Genomic DNA, 16,837 nt, shown 5'->3' with positions numbered 1-16,837 from the left:
TTGGAAAAAATTGAGGGCCAAAAACCAAACTTCTGCAAATGCGATCAACATGAAACTTTCACAATCTTATTTTTTCTCCAAAAAATGAAACCTCAGAAAGTTTAAAGCCAATGAGGTACGGTTTACGGGTACCTCTCATACAGAATTGTCGATTTTTCACTTTATTTTCATTATTGTATTTTCACTGCCTTTATTTCAAGAAAATTCACAAAAAATAACAAAAGTACCTACGGACAAGGCAGGCCAACGGTACGGAAAAGTTCGGGATTACCAATGTAATTCTTTTTATTTCTTTTGAAAAACAATATTAGCCGCTCCATGGTGAATTGTAGAGTTTCCGCTCCAACTGGATCGGTCACTCCAACTGGATCGGCCGCTATTAATTATTGCTGTGGAATCAATGTTTGATTTATTTCTTTGATTTTTATTAATACGAAAGTGTTATTTAGCCTTTTTAAACTTCATGTTTGCAAAAATGTAGAATAAAAATGTAATTGGGTGTTGAAATTATTACACTGTAATATTGGTTATTGATGTAATCAATGTTGGCTACTATTGTAATCAATTTCGATGGCCGCTCCAAGAACGCCCATGTTATGTCTCATGAAACTATGTTTTTATGATTTTATAATTGTGCCAAACAAAGATAATGAAAATGAGATACACTTGAAAAATATTTAACTTGTTATAATAATATTATTTTAGAAAAAAATGAATGAGAAATGTATGACCGCTCCAGTCGCTCCAAGCAAATATAAAAATGGCGTCTCCATATGACATGACATTTCTATCTTTGTGCAGCTCAACTGTCAATCTTCAATCCCCCTGGTATAGATGCCAGCTACAATAAGTAGGTGCTGAACTTGCATACACATGTCGAATGTGAAGAGTTTTGTTTGATTTTGTGCGGAAAATAGACCCAGAACCGTCATTTTTTTGTTAGTAGCGCACACGTTTCGAGCCATATCTCGAGAACTACTAAACCGATTTTATTAACTAGGGTATCAAAGTGATTGTAATGATATCTACTTTCAAACAAATTTTACATTAATTTGGGTTTGTTTGAAAATTTCGGAGTTATGGCCGGAGTTATATTGTTGAAGAAAAACCCGAAAAATTACGTTTTTTTAGGTAGGGCCTAGAAAAAAATTAAACATAAAGTATGGTTTTAAAGATTGGTTTGAGCTCGTATTTAGGTGCGCTAACAGCAAATAATAAGATCTGAAGAGACGCAATGAATTTTGCGAATTTTGTTGCACTGGCCTAGAGATAGGGTTTCAGAAATACAATTTATTTTCATTTTCATAGGTAATGCCTAAAACAGACATCGCGGCTTCATATGCGACATTATTTACATACAATTTAACGAACTTTGGTGATATCAACTCGAAGAAATTTCTTTTTGAAGAAAATTTCTAGTAGCTCATTTAACCCATTCTATAATATCCTGCGTTATCAGTTGAAATATTCCAACGACAATATACAATTTCGTTGAAATGAAAACAAACGACGTAGAAAACAAAAAGAAGTTTGAAATGAAAAATTTATACTACATATTACATACAATTTACTTTTAAAAACTAGCTTTTTCACGATTTTTATTCAAATGAATTAAAATTATTTGGTCCAGAGACTCAACATTGTCAATCGATTGATTCAAATAATGAGAAAATAAACTGAACAAATACACAAGACACTATTTCGAAGAGAGAGATCAACTGAATGAATCGTATCGTTCGTTATATTCAAACTATGTAACTGAAATGAATTCTTAAATTGGAACTAGAGCAATGATTTTGCCGTTTTAAACGGTTTTTTTTGTCGCAAAAGTTCATATTACATATGGAAGATTTAGGAAAAACGCCGCTATTTAGACTAAACAAATCTCATTCTATATAAAAACTGGAAGCGGTCTGAACTTCTGAAGAAAAAAAATTCTATGTGAAGAGAACGTACAAACATAATCGCCATTTCTCTCGGGCAGCTAGGGATACATAGAGTAATGAAAAATAACTATCATACTATTTGAAAATTCCAGCATGATTTCATTCGACAGTTCTATAATAATAGAATGTGAATAGAATTCTATTTATTTTATGTGAATTTCCTATTTAACGGCGATTCATAAACTATTTCGTATGCAAGAATTCAAACAACATGTTTATTAACAGCGCCATGGATTGATTATATCTTAAACTAGCATGACTATGAAACCATTTTATGTTAAGCGATGCTACCAATCAACTTGACCGTCATAGTTGATCGCGAACCTATATGTGATAAACACATAAATGTGCGGGGGCATGAACTAGCGAATGCGCATTGAGAGCGACTCGAGCATATGTACATTCGAACAAAGAGTGAATCCACACACACAGTCCGGTGAAATTCGGTAGTTGTTACAAAACGCATGTGATATTTTGGAGGCTTGAGATCAGTCAAGTACCAGAATCATCGACGCACGGTTGTGCGTATCATACGTGTTACCTTAAATCACATATGAAATTTGTTTTCATCCCAAATTGATGTATGAATAAAAGCGGCAAAATAAAATAACATATTTGCCACGAAAGAAATAGAATTTTTTTGAAAAAAAGCAAGTTAAATAAATTCAGTGAATCGGTTGAAATGTAAGTTTATTAGATGGAGCTAATAATAAATTCTATCGACCACAACTCGTTGTGCGCAAACATTTAGCTCTATCTGTTTTCTTTTTGTGATCCATATATTTGCTCGTTTTTCATTAATTCATTTGATGATTTTATCAATTTTCGTCGGAGAGAATGTTATTGTAAAAAGGAAATCCATTTTGAGAAGATGCAATAAGATACGAAAATTCACTTCTTCTCACTAATTTATTTATAAATAATTTTGTATAAACTTATAAATCTCGATCGAATTTTTATGAACTTAAAACCAAACTATATCCAGAGATATATAATCAGTTTTCTCAAAATCGTTTTATTGACCGTTTTTCTCTTCACAGAAAAATCTTATGTGAAGTTCTTGAAAAAGGGCCAAAAAAAAGCATAGACATTGAATAATTGTTTGGGGAATCGCGTGGGTTTGTTGTTATTTACGTCATTCAACGTCCAAGCCATATCACAGCTCCAATCAAATTGAGTCCAAATCATTTACAGAATCACACTTTGAACAAAAAAGACTTAGACATGATCAACAGCAAAGATGATGCCGACGATTCGTCATGTGTGTCATTTTTAGCGCGCCAAAAGCCATAATGTAATGAAGCACTCTATTCACGGTTTTACATTCATGAATGGAGTTGGCGGCTGCGGTGACGTAGTTTGGTTTTTATATATACAGTGAATATAAATGAGATATGACATAGTCTGCAGTATAAATCGTCTATGAAATAAGGTAGCGTTCAATACAATTACACGAATTAAAGGTGGACTTTTTTATCGAATTTTATTGCCATATGTTTTTTTCGAAATCATTTGATTTCTGAATTTACGGTATTTAAATAGAAAAAGAAAATAATGTTAGTAACGATGAAAAATATTTAAAAAGAAAAAAAATAAATGGATTGGATGTATTCAAAATAATTTCGCTAAAAATATTATTTTTGTTATTGCTATGTCAATTATAAGTTACTTAAATCCTAATATTTGATTAAAAAAGTGTCTCAAAAACCTAGGTTTTATGTAGGTGAATCGACTGTTATACCAAATTTTTCAATAATATCTTCAATTATTCCGCCAAAATGCCGCATAATATGGATTACACAAATCCGAATTTTTGAACATTTTCTTGCATTTGTGTTGCACCCACTCATTTATAAATACAATATGTGTGAAACTGACTCCACCGTGGAAAGCTAACAGGTTTATGAAACACAATATATTCTCTGTTGACATTCAAAATATCGCTGATCAAAGTATATAATTCAAACTATTTCATCCCACTAAAAAGGGCTAACACTTTCATCAAAACCCATCGATCTCAATTGCTTGCGTTTTGATAGTTTGTTGCTACAAATGAAAACAGTGTATAAAAATCTACGTAAACAATAGAAAGAAAAATCGCCATTAGTTTTGCTTCATTTTTATTCTGCTCTATTTGCTCTGCATAGAGCGAATCGAGACATTTTTCTTCATTATATTTGGTTTCAAATTTGTTGATGGTTGTCTTTCATTTTTTCTCGTTCTATATTGGTTTTCTTGACCTTTGCCAATTTTTAAGTTCAACGAACGATGGTTACATGCCGTATTGCAAAATAATAAATAAATGTTTGGCGCACGAAATTCACCTTATTTTTCATCATTGAACACTTGTTTCTGTTGTGTTTTCGTTTAGTTTTTTTTTTTTCAAGGTAAACTAGTGTTGTCGTTATTTCTAGCCGGTGGATTGTTATGTTCAAATGTGAATTCGAGACTTCGGAAAAAGTGAGCTCAAAAAGAGTGCGACATAAGACATCAATTTTGAATGTAGCACAACATGAATAGTTGTCAGAAAAAATGAACTTGTTTCGATATTACAAGTGAAAAAAAGGACCATAAAATATTAAAAATTCAGTGCATAATGTGGATACACTTTGGACGTGTTTCGGAGCGTTGTTAAAAATGTCAATATTGAAAAATTTGTTCGCAAAAGTGACACTTCAACATATTTTTCTCTGGGTTAAAACGTGACACTTGTCCCGCTTTTTCGTACAACCTTTTCCAAGTTCCATGTTTTATCGAAAAACGTCCAAAGAATATTCTCAGCAGTTCAAATGTCTTTTAATCGAAGTAAGTTTACAGTTGATGAATTAATACAAAATCTTGATTTCATTTCATTTTTGCAAAATAGTGCCACGGTTCAAAATTAAATAAGTAATAATTTGAGTATAAAATAGGAAGTCTCTTTAATTCTAAAAATCAACCTTTTTTCTCCAAAAAAAATCGTCAAATAAAAAACCCAGACTACACCACTACATTTCATGTAATGCTAAAAAGGCCATGTGATTTTGAGCATTTTATTACATCATCAAATATAAAATAATCATATAAATGAAACTAAAGGAGCTAACGCTAATAAATATAATACAAATAACGATGCGGATGATATCTGAGTACTTATTAGTACGGAACATTTCATTTCAATAGACCGATTCATACATTTTGTATTGATTTGATGCGATCGAAGCACATTTAAATCTTGCAACAAATCGTTGTGATCGAACTGAATTCGATGGAATCGAAATCAGATGTTTCATCACGTGGGAAGTATGTTATAAATTATGGAACTAGTATCATTCAGTATGATCGCTTTTTTAAGCTAAAATATTCCGAATATTTTTGCTTACGAAATCGATACCGTAATTGGCCATGATTTGAATATTCCTCATAAAATTCGTTCGCTAAATAATTCAGTGGACATAGAATACCAGAATTTGAATTGATATGCAACAAAAATGAAATTGCCTGATAAATATTTCCACGTTCAAAGAAGTTGAAAAGAAAAACATGATAAAAAAATCTATAATTTGACTTGAATTCAAAATTACTCTCGTCCATGAAGGTTTTTGCAATCGCCTTTCATTTGTAGAAAATGATTTAATCGCGATCGACAATTCAATATTTGGTCAAGGCACTGACGGACGAAATGAACAGCGTGAACACATACAGTGGCGCATAGAGCTCAAATTGAAATTAGTATATTTCACATGTGTACATCGAAGAAAAAAAAATAGTGCGTGGTCGGAAGTGTTGTGCATTATTGAGTGTGACGTAAACTTTTCGTTTATTTAGTAGTCCATAGTTTCTATACGTTAAAATTGGATGTTGTGTCATTCAAAAGGCCAACAAGAAAATGTTTATTTGTAACATTAAAAACGCGTTGATTCGAAAATGAACGGCGGCGTTCGGCTTCACATGAGGTAATATTGTTTGCCCAAAAATATGTGTGGGCTGTATGTTCATTCACACATCGTGATAGGTCTCTACTATCTGTCTCGTCTATTTTACACACGATGAACGATCAAGTAGTAAATAATAGTAAGATAAAACACTTTTTGATTTTGTTTGAAAGATCATTATTTTTCATTTGTACCGACCAGAATTTTTTTGACTTGTTTTATATAGTAATGTCATTATTATTGATATGCAGTACACACAATGTACAGTAATCAATTGGCTGAAGAACGTTCAATCTTTGACCCGTTCAGTTTGGTTTTATCACGATCGTTATTTCGTTACAATTACTGCTGAATTTTACAACTACTCTGTTTTGTAATTTACTCAAATTCTCAACGAGAGAGCTACTTATTGACTCGTGTTTTGAGTAATTTTGTCCTTGACGAAAACTTAGCCAAGTGAGCAGCATGGACGCTGAAACCTATCGTATATGAACAAAACCCGGTCGATTTGTACAAATGTATTCTATACTGTATTTTATCTTATTCCACATTTCGGGAATACCCCATAGTAATTCCATTCACCATTTCAGGTAGAGATTCGAAAGAATCAAAAAAAAATCGAGAATAATATTGAAAACTTGGATCTTATGTGATTCAATTTGTTTCTATCGCCGTTTTTTCTCTAAAACTATTCATGAACATGATGATGTCATATCATTTTGAAATGATATTGACAATAGATCTTTTTGTTCCACCCGAATTCAATTAAAATAAAACTGATTAATTATTATACTTTTTCATTACTATAGAAAAGATGGCAAGTACGGGGCTTACTGATTATGATATCAATAAACCGGGTAGGTGTAGCAATCAATAAGTTTTCGATTTTATATTTGTGGAAGTTGATCAAGCTCGAATTTAATTGCCAATTCCAAACAAATAATAGTAATAATTCATTTACAATCCGTATACATGAAAAAACCAATTTAACTCTCTATTTCTTTTAGATGAATTACTGAACGATGTGAAATCGACGGTTAAAAAGGCTACCGTTCATTTAAATTCATCTAATACAAGCTACAACATCAATGAACCGAGTACGGGTCACAGTTTTATATTTCAATTTCAGTGTTTAACTGTAAAAACGGCTGAAATTTAAATTTATATTTCTTATTTCCCATTGTTCCTCATAGATAATCTATTGGAGGATGTAAAATCGACGGTGAATAAAGCTTCTGCACATTTAGCGAATGCAAAAGATAGAGGTAACAAAGAGTGAGATGAAAATGATCAATGTTTGAGTTTATTTCATTTTCCATTTATTTTCTTCAGATGGCGGAATCGACTCTGGTTTACTGTGAGTAAATTCAGAATTAGCAATGTATTTTTCAATTTTACTAATGTTTTCCGTTCTTTTTTACCCAAAGTGAGCCCTCAAGTACAACAAAGACGATTCGCACCGAAACAACGACAACGACTGATGAATCGAAACCATCGACCCGTTCAGTATTGGGTTCACCAAGTTTAGTAAGAAAAGTGATGAACGAATCAAGAACACGCCAACGAAGCCAAAGTCCCAAGGAACGTGACATCAAATTTGATACGGTCAATCGAAGTCCGAAAGCAAGTCGGGAGGTTAAATTTGATTCAGGTCCATTGATTGAGACCACTCCAAATTCAACTACAACTCGTACGTACAACTATTCAAAAACAACCACACGCAATGCATCGCCATACAAAACGGAAATTGTGGAAATGGACACGACTGACTTGCCACCGGAATTGAAAGATGTTCCCATTTCGAATGATTTGCTGCCACAACCGGGCACAAAAGTAACAACAACGGTACTTTTGATTTTTCTTTTTTAGACATTTTTGTCGGTTTAACCTTCAAACTCGTCCATGAACACTTTGAAAACTTTTTATTGTAGATCAAAACTTTCTCATATCAAATTCCGGACGATACAAAGACACCAACCAACAAAAATTTCACATACAAAAATGAATTTTACAATTCGTCCAAATCATCGAATACTTATAATCCAGAGAGTTATGCTCCAATAAAAACAACAACAACTCATTTAAGTGAATCGCACAACACTTCGGATCGAACGATTCCACCGTCAATTGGACCAAACCAGTCGTACTATTACAAAAAGGAAGTCAATGAAACGAGAAACAATGTGTATGGCGGAGCACCGCCACCACCCGTTAATACGACCACCTCATTGTATGAACGAAATGAAACGAATGACACTCGTAATGTTTTCCATCCGCCAGGTGGTATACAACCTCAAAACGGTAGTCTTCCACCAGGTGCTAAACAAACGTATTTGTACAAAAAAGAAACGACCAACACTACAAACACTGTCTATGAGCCACCAAATCAGGTCTATGTACCACCCGAACCAGTAACGAATAAGTATTACAAATCAACGTCGTCAACAACAACGAAGACTCATAGTCAACCATTGCTGACACCTTTCCCAACCGATGGCATTGATGGCCCACCAAAGAATCTGAATCAGTTGATGGCTTCATTTGAAGAGGTTTTTTTTATGTTTTTCTTTCTAAATTTCCGTCGAATGTAAATCGTTGTTTTTCGATTTTAATTTGAATGTGTGGTACATTGTATGCATAGGAAACGGTGCAAGTCGACGATGAACCATATGTGCCGCGTAAAGAAGTCAATACAGCATTGGCCACGAAAAATGTTGCCGGTCCACCGGTTTACTATCCACCTGGCAAAGAGCTATTTGCAAAAAGCGAGGCTCAAGCTACATTGAGAGCTAGAGTAAGCCCAAAATTGTTTGATAAAAAACATTGAACATCTTATTCACTTTGTATTGTAAACATCAACTGTTTCCTCCTTTTCCGTCTCTTTTTATATGGACAATTCCTACACAAAATGAATTTTGATCATGTCACTTTAGGGCGGTTATGGTAAAGGTAGCGGGAAGTACGAGTATGAAGCTGAAAGCAAATCGAAAAGTGCCAGTAAGTCTGGTGCTGCTGTTGTTCCAGTATGTTTACCATTATGTTGTGCCATGCCATGTTCGATCATGTAGATCAATGAAAATGTCTATGTCCATGTCTTGGAGCGCGGAATACATGAATACATTGATGACTATTCAAACGGCATTTGCATCGCATTGATTCTGTATAATAACAAATTGGTTTAAACCACCAGAATGGAGTTTAGATGTTTCGAGTTTAAAGTACTAAAAACTAAGATTTTTTCTTCAATCGAACAACGCAAGTTGAAATCAATACACAATTTTTCGTAATTTAGAATAAAATATTCGTTTATGTTCTTCTTATAACTAAAAATTTCAATAAAAAATGCTCAATTGTATTTCTGTTAAGAACCTGAATACTTTTACTGTAAAATTTTTCAATAGATGGCGTACATTGGTACTATGAAAAATTTACACTTCTGTAATATCTTTTGCGGACAAACAAAAGTGAAAAGTGATTTTTCTGCGAACAGTGTTCGTTCGTTCATAGAATTTTTTTGGTTCGTTTGTTCGTTCGCAGAACAAAAATAAATTCTGCTAACGATCGAACAATGTGTCGAACGTCTCACGCAAAATTAGTGAAAAGTCATATTCCTACATTCCGTTGGATTTTAGAATCTGTTTATAAAAACTTAACAAGTGATTCTTTGGTGTGCCAATTGCTCAAACCGTCACAGAGGCACCCAGAGCCACCAGTATATTTTATAGCAATATGTCTACTTTTCAATTTGAATAGTATTGAAGCTACCAAAAAATCTTCGTCTTTTCATGAAACAAGCTGACAAAAATTCATATTGCACCTATTTTTGCTTGGAAAACTTCAAAATTGAATGCAAAAAATAAATGAAATATTGTCAATTTGAAAAAAAATATTTGGCAACAAATGATTCGAAACGCCTTTGAATTGTCATTGTGAGTCTTCTGAATGTTTGATGCATCTTGTTTAAATTTTTTTCATAAAATTCCTCATAAATCTATTGAAAATGCAAAACGCATCGATGATAAAAAAAATCTAACTGAACAGAGATTCAGGTGGTTGTGTTGCAATGCGCATTCCTAAATGTTTTATTTGCAGTTCGCAATTTGTAAAACTGCGAACTACTACTTATCGTAAAACTGCGAACTGAGAATACACGCACGTCATGAGAAAAAAGATTTAGAAATTGGTAAGTATTTTATACCTAGTGATTTTGAAATGGCAGTATCAAAAACGTCATTCGTTATGCACAGACAGTAATTTTGGACAACCCTTAGCGGTTTTTTAGACAATATACCAATCCATCCATATTTTCGGACAACTTCACTCATATTGTCTCATTTTTTGGCCAACCCTACTATTGTATATACTATTGTACATTTGACACTTGGACAAGTTCACACATATTGTCCTGTTTTGTGGCCAACTTCATACTAATACTATAATGGCATGTTATTACAGTATTAGTATGAAGTTGGCCACAAAACCGGACAATATGTGTGAACTTGTCCAAAAATATGGATGGATTGCTATATTGTCCGAAAAATAGACACCTATTGGAAATAAATTGTATCTGTGTGACGTCACTTACACCGAATGCGCCAACTGAAAGACAGTCACCGCTATGTATAGAAATTCACAACAAAAATCGGCCCTTTTCAGTGCCAGCAAATAATTTTTATGGCGAACTTTTTCAAAAAATCAAATACATTTTCTATTTATTTGCAACTTATTCAATTGGAGGGTGTTAACAAATGGGTATCAGTAGATTTTCTTCAAACGGGAATTGCCACATCCATTGATCCATTCGTAGAAATATACTAGTTTTTGTTAGCATTCTTGTGATCTGTCTCAGTGATATTAGCTGTTCGATACATTTGCCATTAAGTCGTACATTTGGTGGACATAAAATCGGATGTTGTTTCTTGAGCGTTGACTAAATCATTCGAGAATCAATAATTCTCAACCGTCTTTGTTTGACCGTTTTCAGTTGTTATAATTTCATCATTTTTCGTGAGCAATGTCACACAAAAGAAATATTGCGCGATGAATACTATACATAAATCGCTTACGCTTCAATGCCATGGAGCCATCCATGTTAATTATATTGCAAGTGATAAGCCCAAACGATGTATTTGAATGGAAGAGAAGCGAAGAAAAGAAATGAAAATGTGCATACTGTACACATTCAAACAAAACAATTAGCTATGAATCTGTCTGTTTCATGCTTGCTGGGAACACATATTGGCATAAATGTAGGCTTCGTAATAAATAAATAAATGCAATGGAGAATCTCTTCTCATTTCCGTACACGATGTAAACGAAATGGCTGACATAGAAACACACGATATACGACTGCATCTGTTGGTGATTTGCACACTTGCCACAGAAATATTTTCAAACAAATACATTCATCACTTGTCAAACTCACAAAATGAGGCAAAAGTAATCTCCGCACTCAATTCATCCATAATAATAGATATTCTGGTTAATTTGATTTTTTAACTTTGAAAGAAGAAATGGCGCAAATAACAATTCAGGCAACCTCCTCAAATGAAACGAAATTGGTGTTTGATATTCTGATTTTGGATGAATGAAAGAATCCATTTAAATTGATGCATGCGTAGTAATTATTTGATTTTTTCAGATTCTTCATAAATTATTGTTTGAAGGCCCTGAAAAGGGCCGTTTTTCGTGCGGTTTGGTGCAAATCACAGCGAATTTACTTCGAGCTAGTGTATTTGGTGACGGTTTTAGATCAATCGCTGACGGCATGCTTGGCCAATTCTCCTGGCAACAAGAGACGGACAGCCGTTTGGATCTCGCGACTGGTGATGGTAGATCGTTTGTTGTGGTAGCGATACGCTCGAAGTTATCGTTGACGAAACTGTTCATGATTGACATGGCTTTGCTGGAGACACCAGTGTCTGTATGAACTTGTTTCAACACTTTAAAAATGTAGATAAAGTAGCTCTCCTTACGCTTGCGCTTCTTCTTTCTGTCTCCCTTTGAAATGTTCTTCTGAGCCCTACCGGCTTTCTTTGCTGCTTTTCCGCTGATTTTCGGTGCCATTGCTAACGTTAATCGTTTGACTGACGAACACAAACTGAATGCTCACACTAGAGCCGTGCGCGCTTATATAGCGTTTCAGTGAGTGGATGACGTCAGCGACGAAAGTAAAATGAATCGATTGATTGAAGCACGGGCTGCCGTATACACGGGCTACCGTATACAGATCTGTATGAGTTGTGTGCTGCTTATAACCATACACACATACAAACGATTTGAAGACGCTGTGTGGTCGTCTGTCATCGAATACACCAACAGTGGACACAACCAGGCACAACCACAGTTTGACAAGTCAATTTCGGCGACAGAACAAAAAAACACACACTGCGATTTTTTTCTCGGCGTTTGTATACATGGGTTGTGCTACATTTCAATTGCTTTACATTCCAAACGGATCGGATACACACAATGTTCTCGGGTCGTAGTGAATTTAATTACAATGAGATGTTTAAAAAATTCGGTTGAAATGAGAGCACTGAATTTGACTCATAACAATGGCAAAGAAAGCGCGAATCACATCGAATGATGGATATGTGTCGATTTGTTATTTCGAACAGGCACAACTCTGTTACGCTCTCTCTCTGTGTGTCGCTCGAACGTTGCATACCGAGGCCATGATTTGCCTTTTTCTCCGTTCCGTAGAAATGGAGTCGAACGTAGCAGAGAAGGAGGAAAGAAGTAATTCGAATAGCGGAAGTATCGAGATGAAAATAGCAAATGACTCGACATCGTTACAATGCGATAGATTTATTTATTTTGTCATTATTTTGTGTTTGTTTCTGCGAGACGCGCAATCCCAACATAATTTTCTTTTTTCCTTCTGTATCTCATCTCGTTTCACTCGTTGTTGGCCACTTCATCGTGTGAAGTTCCGGATGATAATTCATCATCTGACACATTTTCACAATTTTTGATTGCCGTCAAACGAATTTGCTAAAGTTCTGTTTTTGTATACACTAACGTCAGTGACTTTTTTTGCTGCGCTTGCGCCGAGGTGCAAAAATTTTCTAAGCGCCTTCAAATTTTAAAAAGAAAGCAACAACATTTGATTTGTGAAAAAATATAGCACTGATTGAAATTTTTATTATTCGTTCTTGTGTATACGCAGTTTGATCTTATTCTTATTTAAAACTAAATTTCCTCGCTTTTAAGCTTGCGAATTCATCGATGATTTCAGTGTAGTCCAACGTTTTCGAAACATCTTTTTCTATACCAATTATTGCTAAGTTGCTTAATCGTTCTTGCAGCATTCTGCTCCGGAGAAAATTTTTCAGTAGCTTCAACTTTGAAAAAGTCCTCTCGCCAGTTGCCACGCTCACTGGAAGCGTGAGCAAAATTCTGTAGGCGATTACTACGTTCGGTAATGAAGTTTCCAATCTTTTTTCGGCAATTTTATTAAGAATTTCAATTATATGGCCGATTCCGCAGCCGTCCATAATCCTTCCGACTATTCGGAGCCCGTTGCACAATTCATTTGCATCAATGTCTGATTTGCCATTATGAGTCAGAGCATTCTGTAGTTTGCGGCAGTGACTAATCAATTCTCCATTTAAAAAGCGTTCATTAAAATGCTGATATTGGTAGAGAAATGAGTAGAGTTGGCTATGATCGTGTATTGCTTTGAATCGGTCATCAATCGATTTGGATGCGACGTCGATAAGAAAATCAAAAAACTTTTCTTTGAATAATGTTTCTGGATCGATTCTTTCTCTACGTGGTCTGCCACGTCTTGTTTGTTCAAAATTGGCTGGAATGTCATTTTCATTTGCAATTTCGGTTGCTTCTATAACAGATTGTTGATATCCGTTCTCTTTGAATTGAACTAAAAACTGACTTACATCAGCGAGAAGAATTTCAACGCCGCCCAAATTCATATCAATGCGTTGCATCAGTTTTGATACGCGGTCAAATTGTTCCAATACTGCATGCCATATACAAACGGAGCAAATGAATTTGAAATCAAGAAAATTTATAATGCAATCTGCTTCATACTGTACGTCTGCATCAAAAGATTGGGAATTGCTTATTTTAGCGAGTGCGTCAATAATTTTATTCAGATTCCTGTAAAGCGGTTTGATGGCATTTTTTCGTGCTGACCAACGTGTTGTGCTCAATGCTTTCGGCACTAAATCATTAAAAGATGAACAATGCTTCTTTACAATATCCCACCGGGTAGTTGATGCAGAAAGAAAAGTATAAATCTTCTGTACTGTTGCAAAACAACCGCTGATCTCAATAGAAGCTGATGCAGCATCAATCAGTGATAAGTTCAATGTGTGATTTGAGCATGGTATGAATACAGCCAACGGATTTAAACATTGAATTTGTGCTTTTAGGCAAATATGTTTACCTTTCATGTTGGATCCATTATCGTATCTCTGACCTCACATATCGTTTACTTCAATTGTATGTTTATTTAAAGTAGCAACTGCGAAATCGGCCATTGCTTTTCCAGTCGTTTCGCTCACATCAACAAACTCGATGAAATTCTCTTTGATTACAAAAATTCGCTTATCGACATCAAAGTTTACATATCGAATAACAAAAGTCATCTGTTCTTGACGACTCACGTCTGGAGTGCAATCCAGAATCAGCGAATAATACTTGCTTTGAATGATTTGGTCGATTATATGTTTTCGCACTTTGTTCGCAATTAACGAAATCAGCTCATTTTGGGTTTCGGGACCTAAATATTTGTTCCGTGCGTTGCTTTCTAGATGATTTTTCATCACTAGATCAAATTCAGCAATAGTTTGGGCGAGTTCGTAAAAATTTCCACTTGTATTGTTCGTTCCTGCAAATGCCAAATTTTGTCGTGCTAAAAACATGGTCATTGATACGAATCGTTCGAACACTTGTCTTAATCGTTTCGTTTCTTCCACTGAATTCCTTTGAAAATAGTTTTCGACTGTGGCGTCATTGGAAAGTCTGCTACAGTGTTCTTTCCACATACTGAAATTGTCTAAGTGATTAGATGAACTTTCATGGATTTTGATTGTCCGCGACAAATGAACCCAGTCGCTATCTTGGCTTGTAGTCATCATTTTTCAATGTTCTCAGTACTTTCAATCCACTTGAACAAGTATTTTGTTTGTGTGGCTGCGTTTTTCGGTTATGTCATGACCCATAATCCCGATAAATGATATCGAACTGAGTTCAAATGTTTATATTTATTTGAATCTGTTGATATTTTTCGTTCAAACAATTGCTTGGTTTCTGTGATTTTCTGCCATGACTAATGAACGATATCCAACAAGACAAACTTCGTCATTTTTAATGTTTATATTTATGAGATTAATTTAATCGCTTGCAATGAGCGACTCCAACAAAGAGAACAGAGACGTTGCTATTTACTTTATAATTTGTGAGCGCCTTTGACGCTCTCGCGCCCTTTTTTCTCTAAAAATATTCACTTAAAAAATTGACAAAAGCCGTTTTCCGTTTATGATTCATTTAAAAATAATATTTACTAAATTTTTTTTCGCCTTCGGCGCTCTCGCGCTCTGGTGCATTGCACCACTACGCTCCCGGTAAAAAAAGTCCCTGACTAACGTGATCACAACTGATTGAACACAACGAATCGACGAAAGTAAAATGGAGCGATTGAAAATGGCGCGGGCTACCGTATACAGATCTGTATGATTTGTGTGCTACTTACAACCATACACACACATACAAACGAATCAAAGACCCTGTGTGGTCGTCTGTCATCAAATACACCAACAGTGGATATAACGGGCACAATCGCAGTTTGACAGGTTGTTGGCAGCGATAGAACCACTATACACACACACGATACGGATCGGATCGTGTGACGCAAGCACTTGCACGTTCAGCGTCGTCGCTTTTCTCGGCATTTCGTTGATGTTGCTGATGCTATAGAACTGTACCGACGAAATGAACATATAAATAAGGTAATGTCGGGTACTTTGGGGCGGGTTAACTCCTTCGTGCATAAATTTGTCCGAAATGAATATTTCGCAAGAAATTTGGTACCGTTGGAAAGGTAACCTCCCGAGCTATCATTTCGAAAAAAATTATTTTCGTTTTCCCAACTGTGATTTTTTTTCGAAAAAAAAAATTTGTCGGGTACTTTGGGACACCCCAAAAAGTCTAAAAAAGAAGCAATAAAATTGAATAAGAACACCATATATTGACTATTTTGTGAGTCTTTATTCATTTTTCGTCGGTTCATGTCATCATTTGATGCATATTGACATTTTTCGATAGAAATTTTTAACAAATCGTCATGTTAATGAATTAATCGTCATTTGAATCGGAATTATCGGCTGGTTCATCGTATTCGGATTCGCAATTTTTGCAAGTAAATCCACCAGCATTCACCGTGGCACATTTCAAGTGCACTAGCATGTCGCAGGAGATGCATTTGATCGAATTATTATGCTTCGTCAGAGGATAATCCAGCTCCAGCATTTGCATACACAGCACGGCAACGATTTCATCATCTTTGAGCGTATTGATGTCTTTTCCCAGCTCATCAAATTTGCTAATGTAGCGACAAAGACTGCTTCTTGTGTGTCCCAAAGTACCCGACAAGCGTGTCCCAAAGTTCCTAATCGGTCCCCATTTTGGAAGCGAACAAAAAAAAATTCCATGATCCAATCACACCAAAATGCGTATGATACATTGAAAATAGGCTCATTTTACGACACATAAACGATATTTACCTTTAGAATTGATTAAAAAAAATTTACTTTCGGATGGTTGGTAAAAAATGTGATTTTACTAATTTTCAAAAAAAATTCCACCCGTATCGGAACACTAACACAATATGCGTCTTCACTCGCCGAAACACAATGAATAGAAGTTTTTCGGCGTGGCTTTATCATACGAGCAATGACATGTCAGTTTGACAGTCAACTGTCAAAGATAGAGGGGTGTCCCAAAGTACCC

At 35.0% G+C, this 16,837-nt stretch overlaps 1 protein-coding gene and 1 pseudogene across 3 annotated transcripts; one reads left to right on the top strand and one right to left on the bottom strand.

The window, feature by feature from the left end:
• Nucleotides 1–2,422: 2,422 nt before the first annotated feature.
• Nucleotides 2,423–9,228, top strand: LOC129572546 (mucin-2-like). 3 transcript variants are annotated; one of them, XM_055452522.1, is made up of 9 exons: nucleotides 2,423–2,630; nucleotides 6,675–6,717; nucleotides 6,868–6,957; nucleotides 7,054–7,125; nucleotides 7,193–7,217; nucleotides 7,288–7,705; nucleotides 7,792–8,409; nucleotides 8,502–8,654; nucleotides 8,794–9,228. In XM_055452522.1, the coding sequence occupies exons 2-9, from the start codon at nucleotides 6,675–6,677 to the stop codon at nucleotides 8,926–8,928; spliced, it is 1,554 nt and encodes a 517-aa protein (XP_055308497.1). In that variant the 5' UTR covers nucleotides 2,423–2,630; the 3' UTR covers nucleotides 8,929–9,228. The 3 variants fall into 3 exon arrangements, with proteins under 3 accessions (XP_055308497.1, XP_055308496.1, XP_055308494.1); XM_055452521.1 differs by having other exon boundaries at nucleotides 6,670–6,717; XM_055452519.1 differs by lacking the exon at nucleotides 2,423–2,630 and adding an exon at nucleotides 4,268–4,751 and having other exon boundaries at nucleotides 6,670–6,717.
• Nucleotides 9,229–11,576: 2,348 nt separating this feature from the next.
• LOC129572541 (histone H2B.3-like) lies at nucleotides 11,577–11,926 on the bottom strand (annotated as a pseudogene).
• Nucleotides 11,927–16,837: the final 4,911 nt, after the last annotated feature.

Source organism: Sitodiplosis mosellana, unplaced genomic scaffold (assembly GCF_009176505.1).
Source record: "Sitodiplosis mosellana isolate CC-2019 unplaced genomic scaffold, AAFC_SMos_1.0 Smas_scaffold_5189, whole genome shotgun sequence".
In the NCBI taxonomy this organism is placed as follows: Eukaryota; Metazoa; Arthropoda; class Insecta; order Diptera; family Cecidomyiidae; genus Sitodiplosis; species Sitodiplosis mosellana.
This window is presented reverse-complemented; position numbering and strand designations above follow the sequence as displayed.

Coding starts and splice junctions, on each gene's coding strand:
- LOC129572546 (XM_055452519.1), top strand. Junction 6,718..6,867: donor TTATGATATCAATAAACCGG/GTAGGTGTAGCA, acceptor TATTTCTTTTAG/ATGAATTACTGAACGATGTG. Junction 6,958..7,053: donor CTACAACATCAATGAACCGA/GTACGGGTCACA, acceptor TGTTCCTCATAG/ATAATCTATTGGAGGATGTA.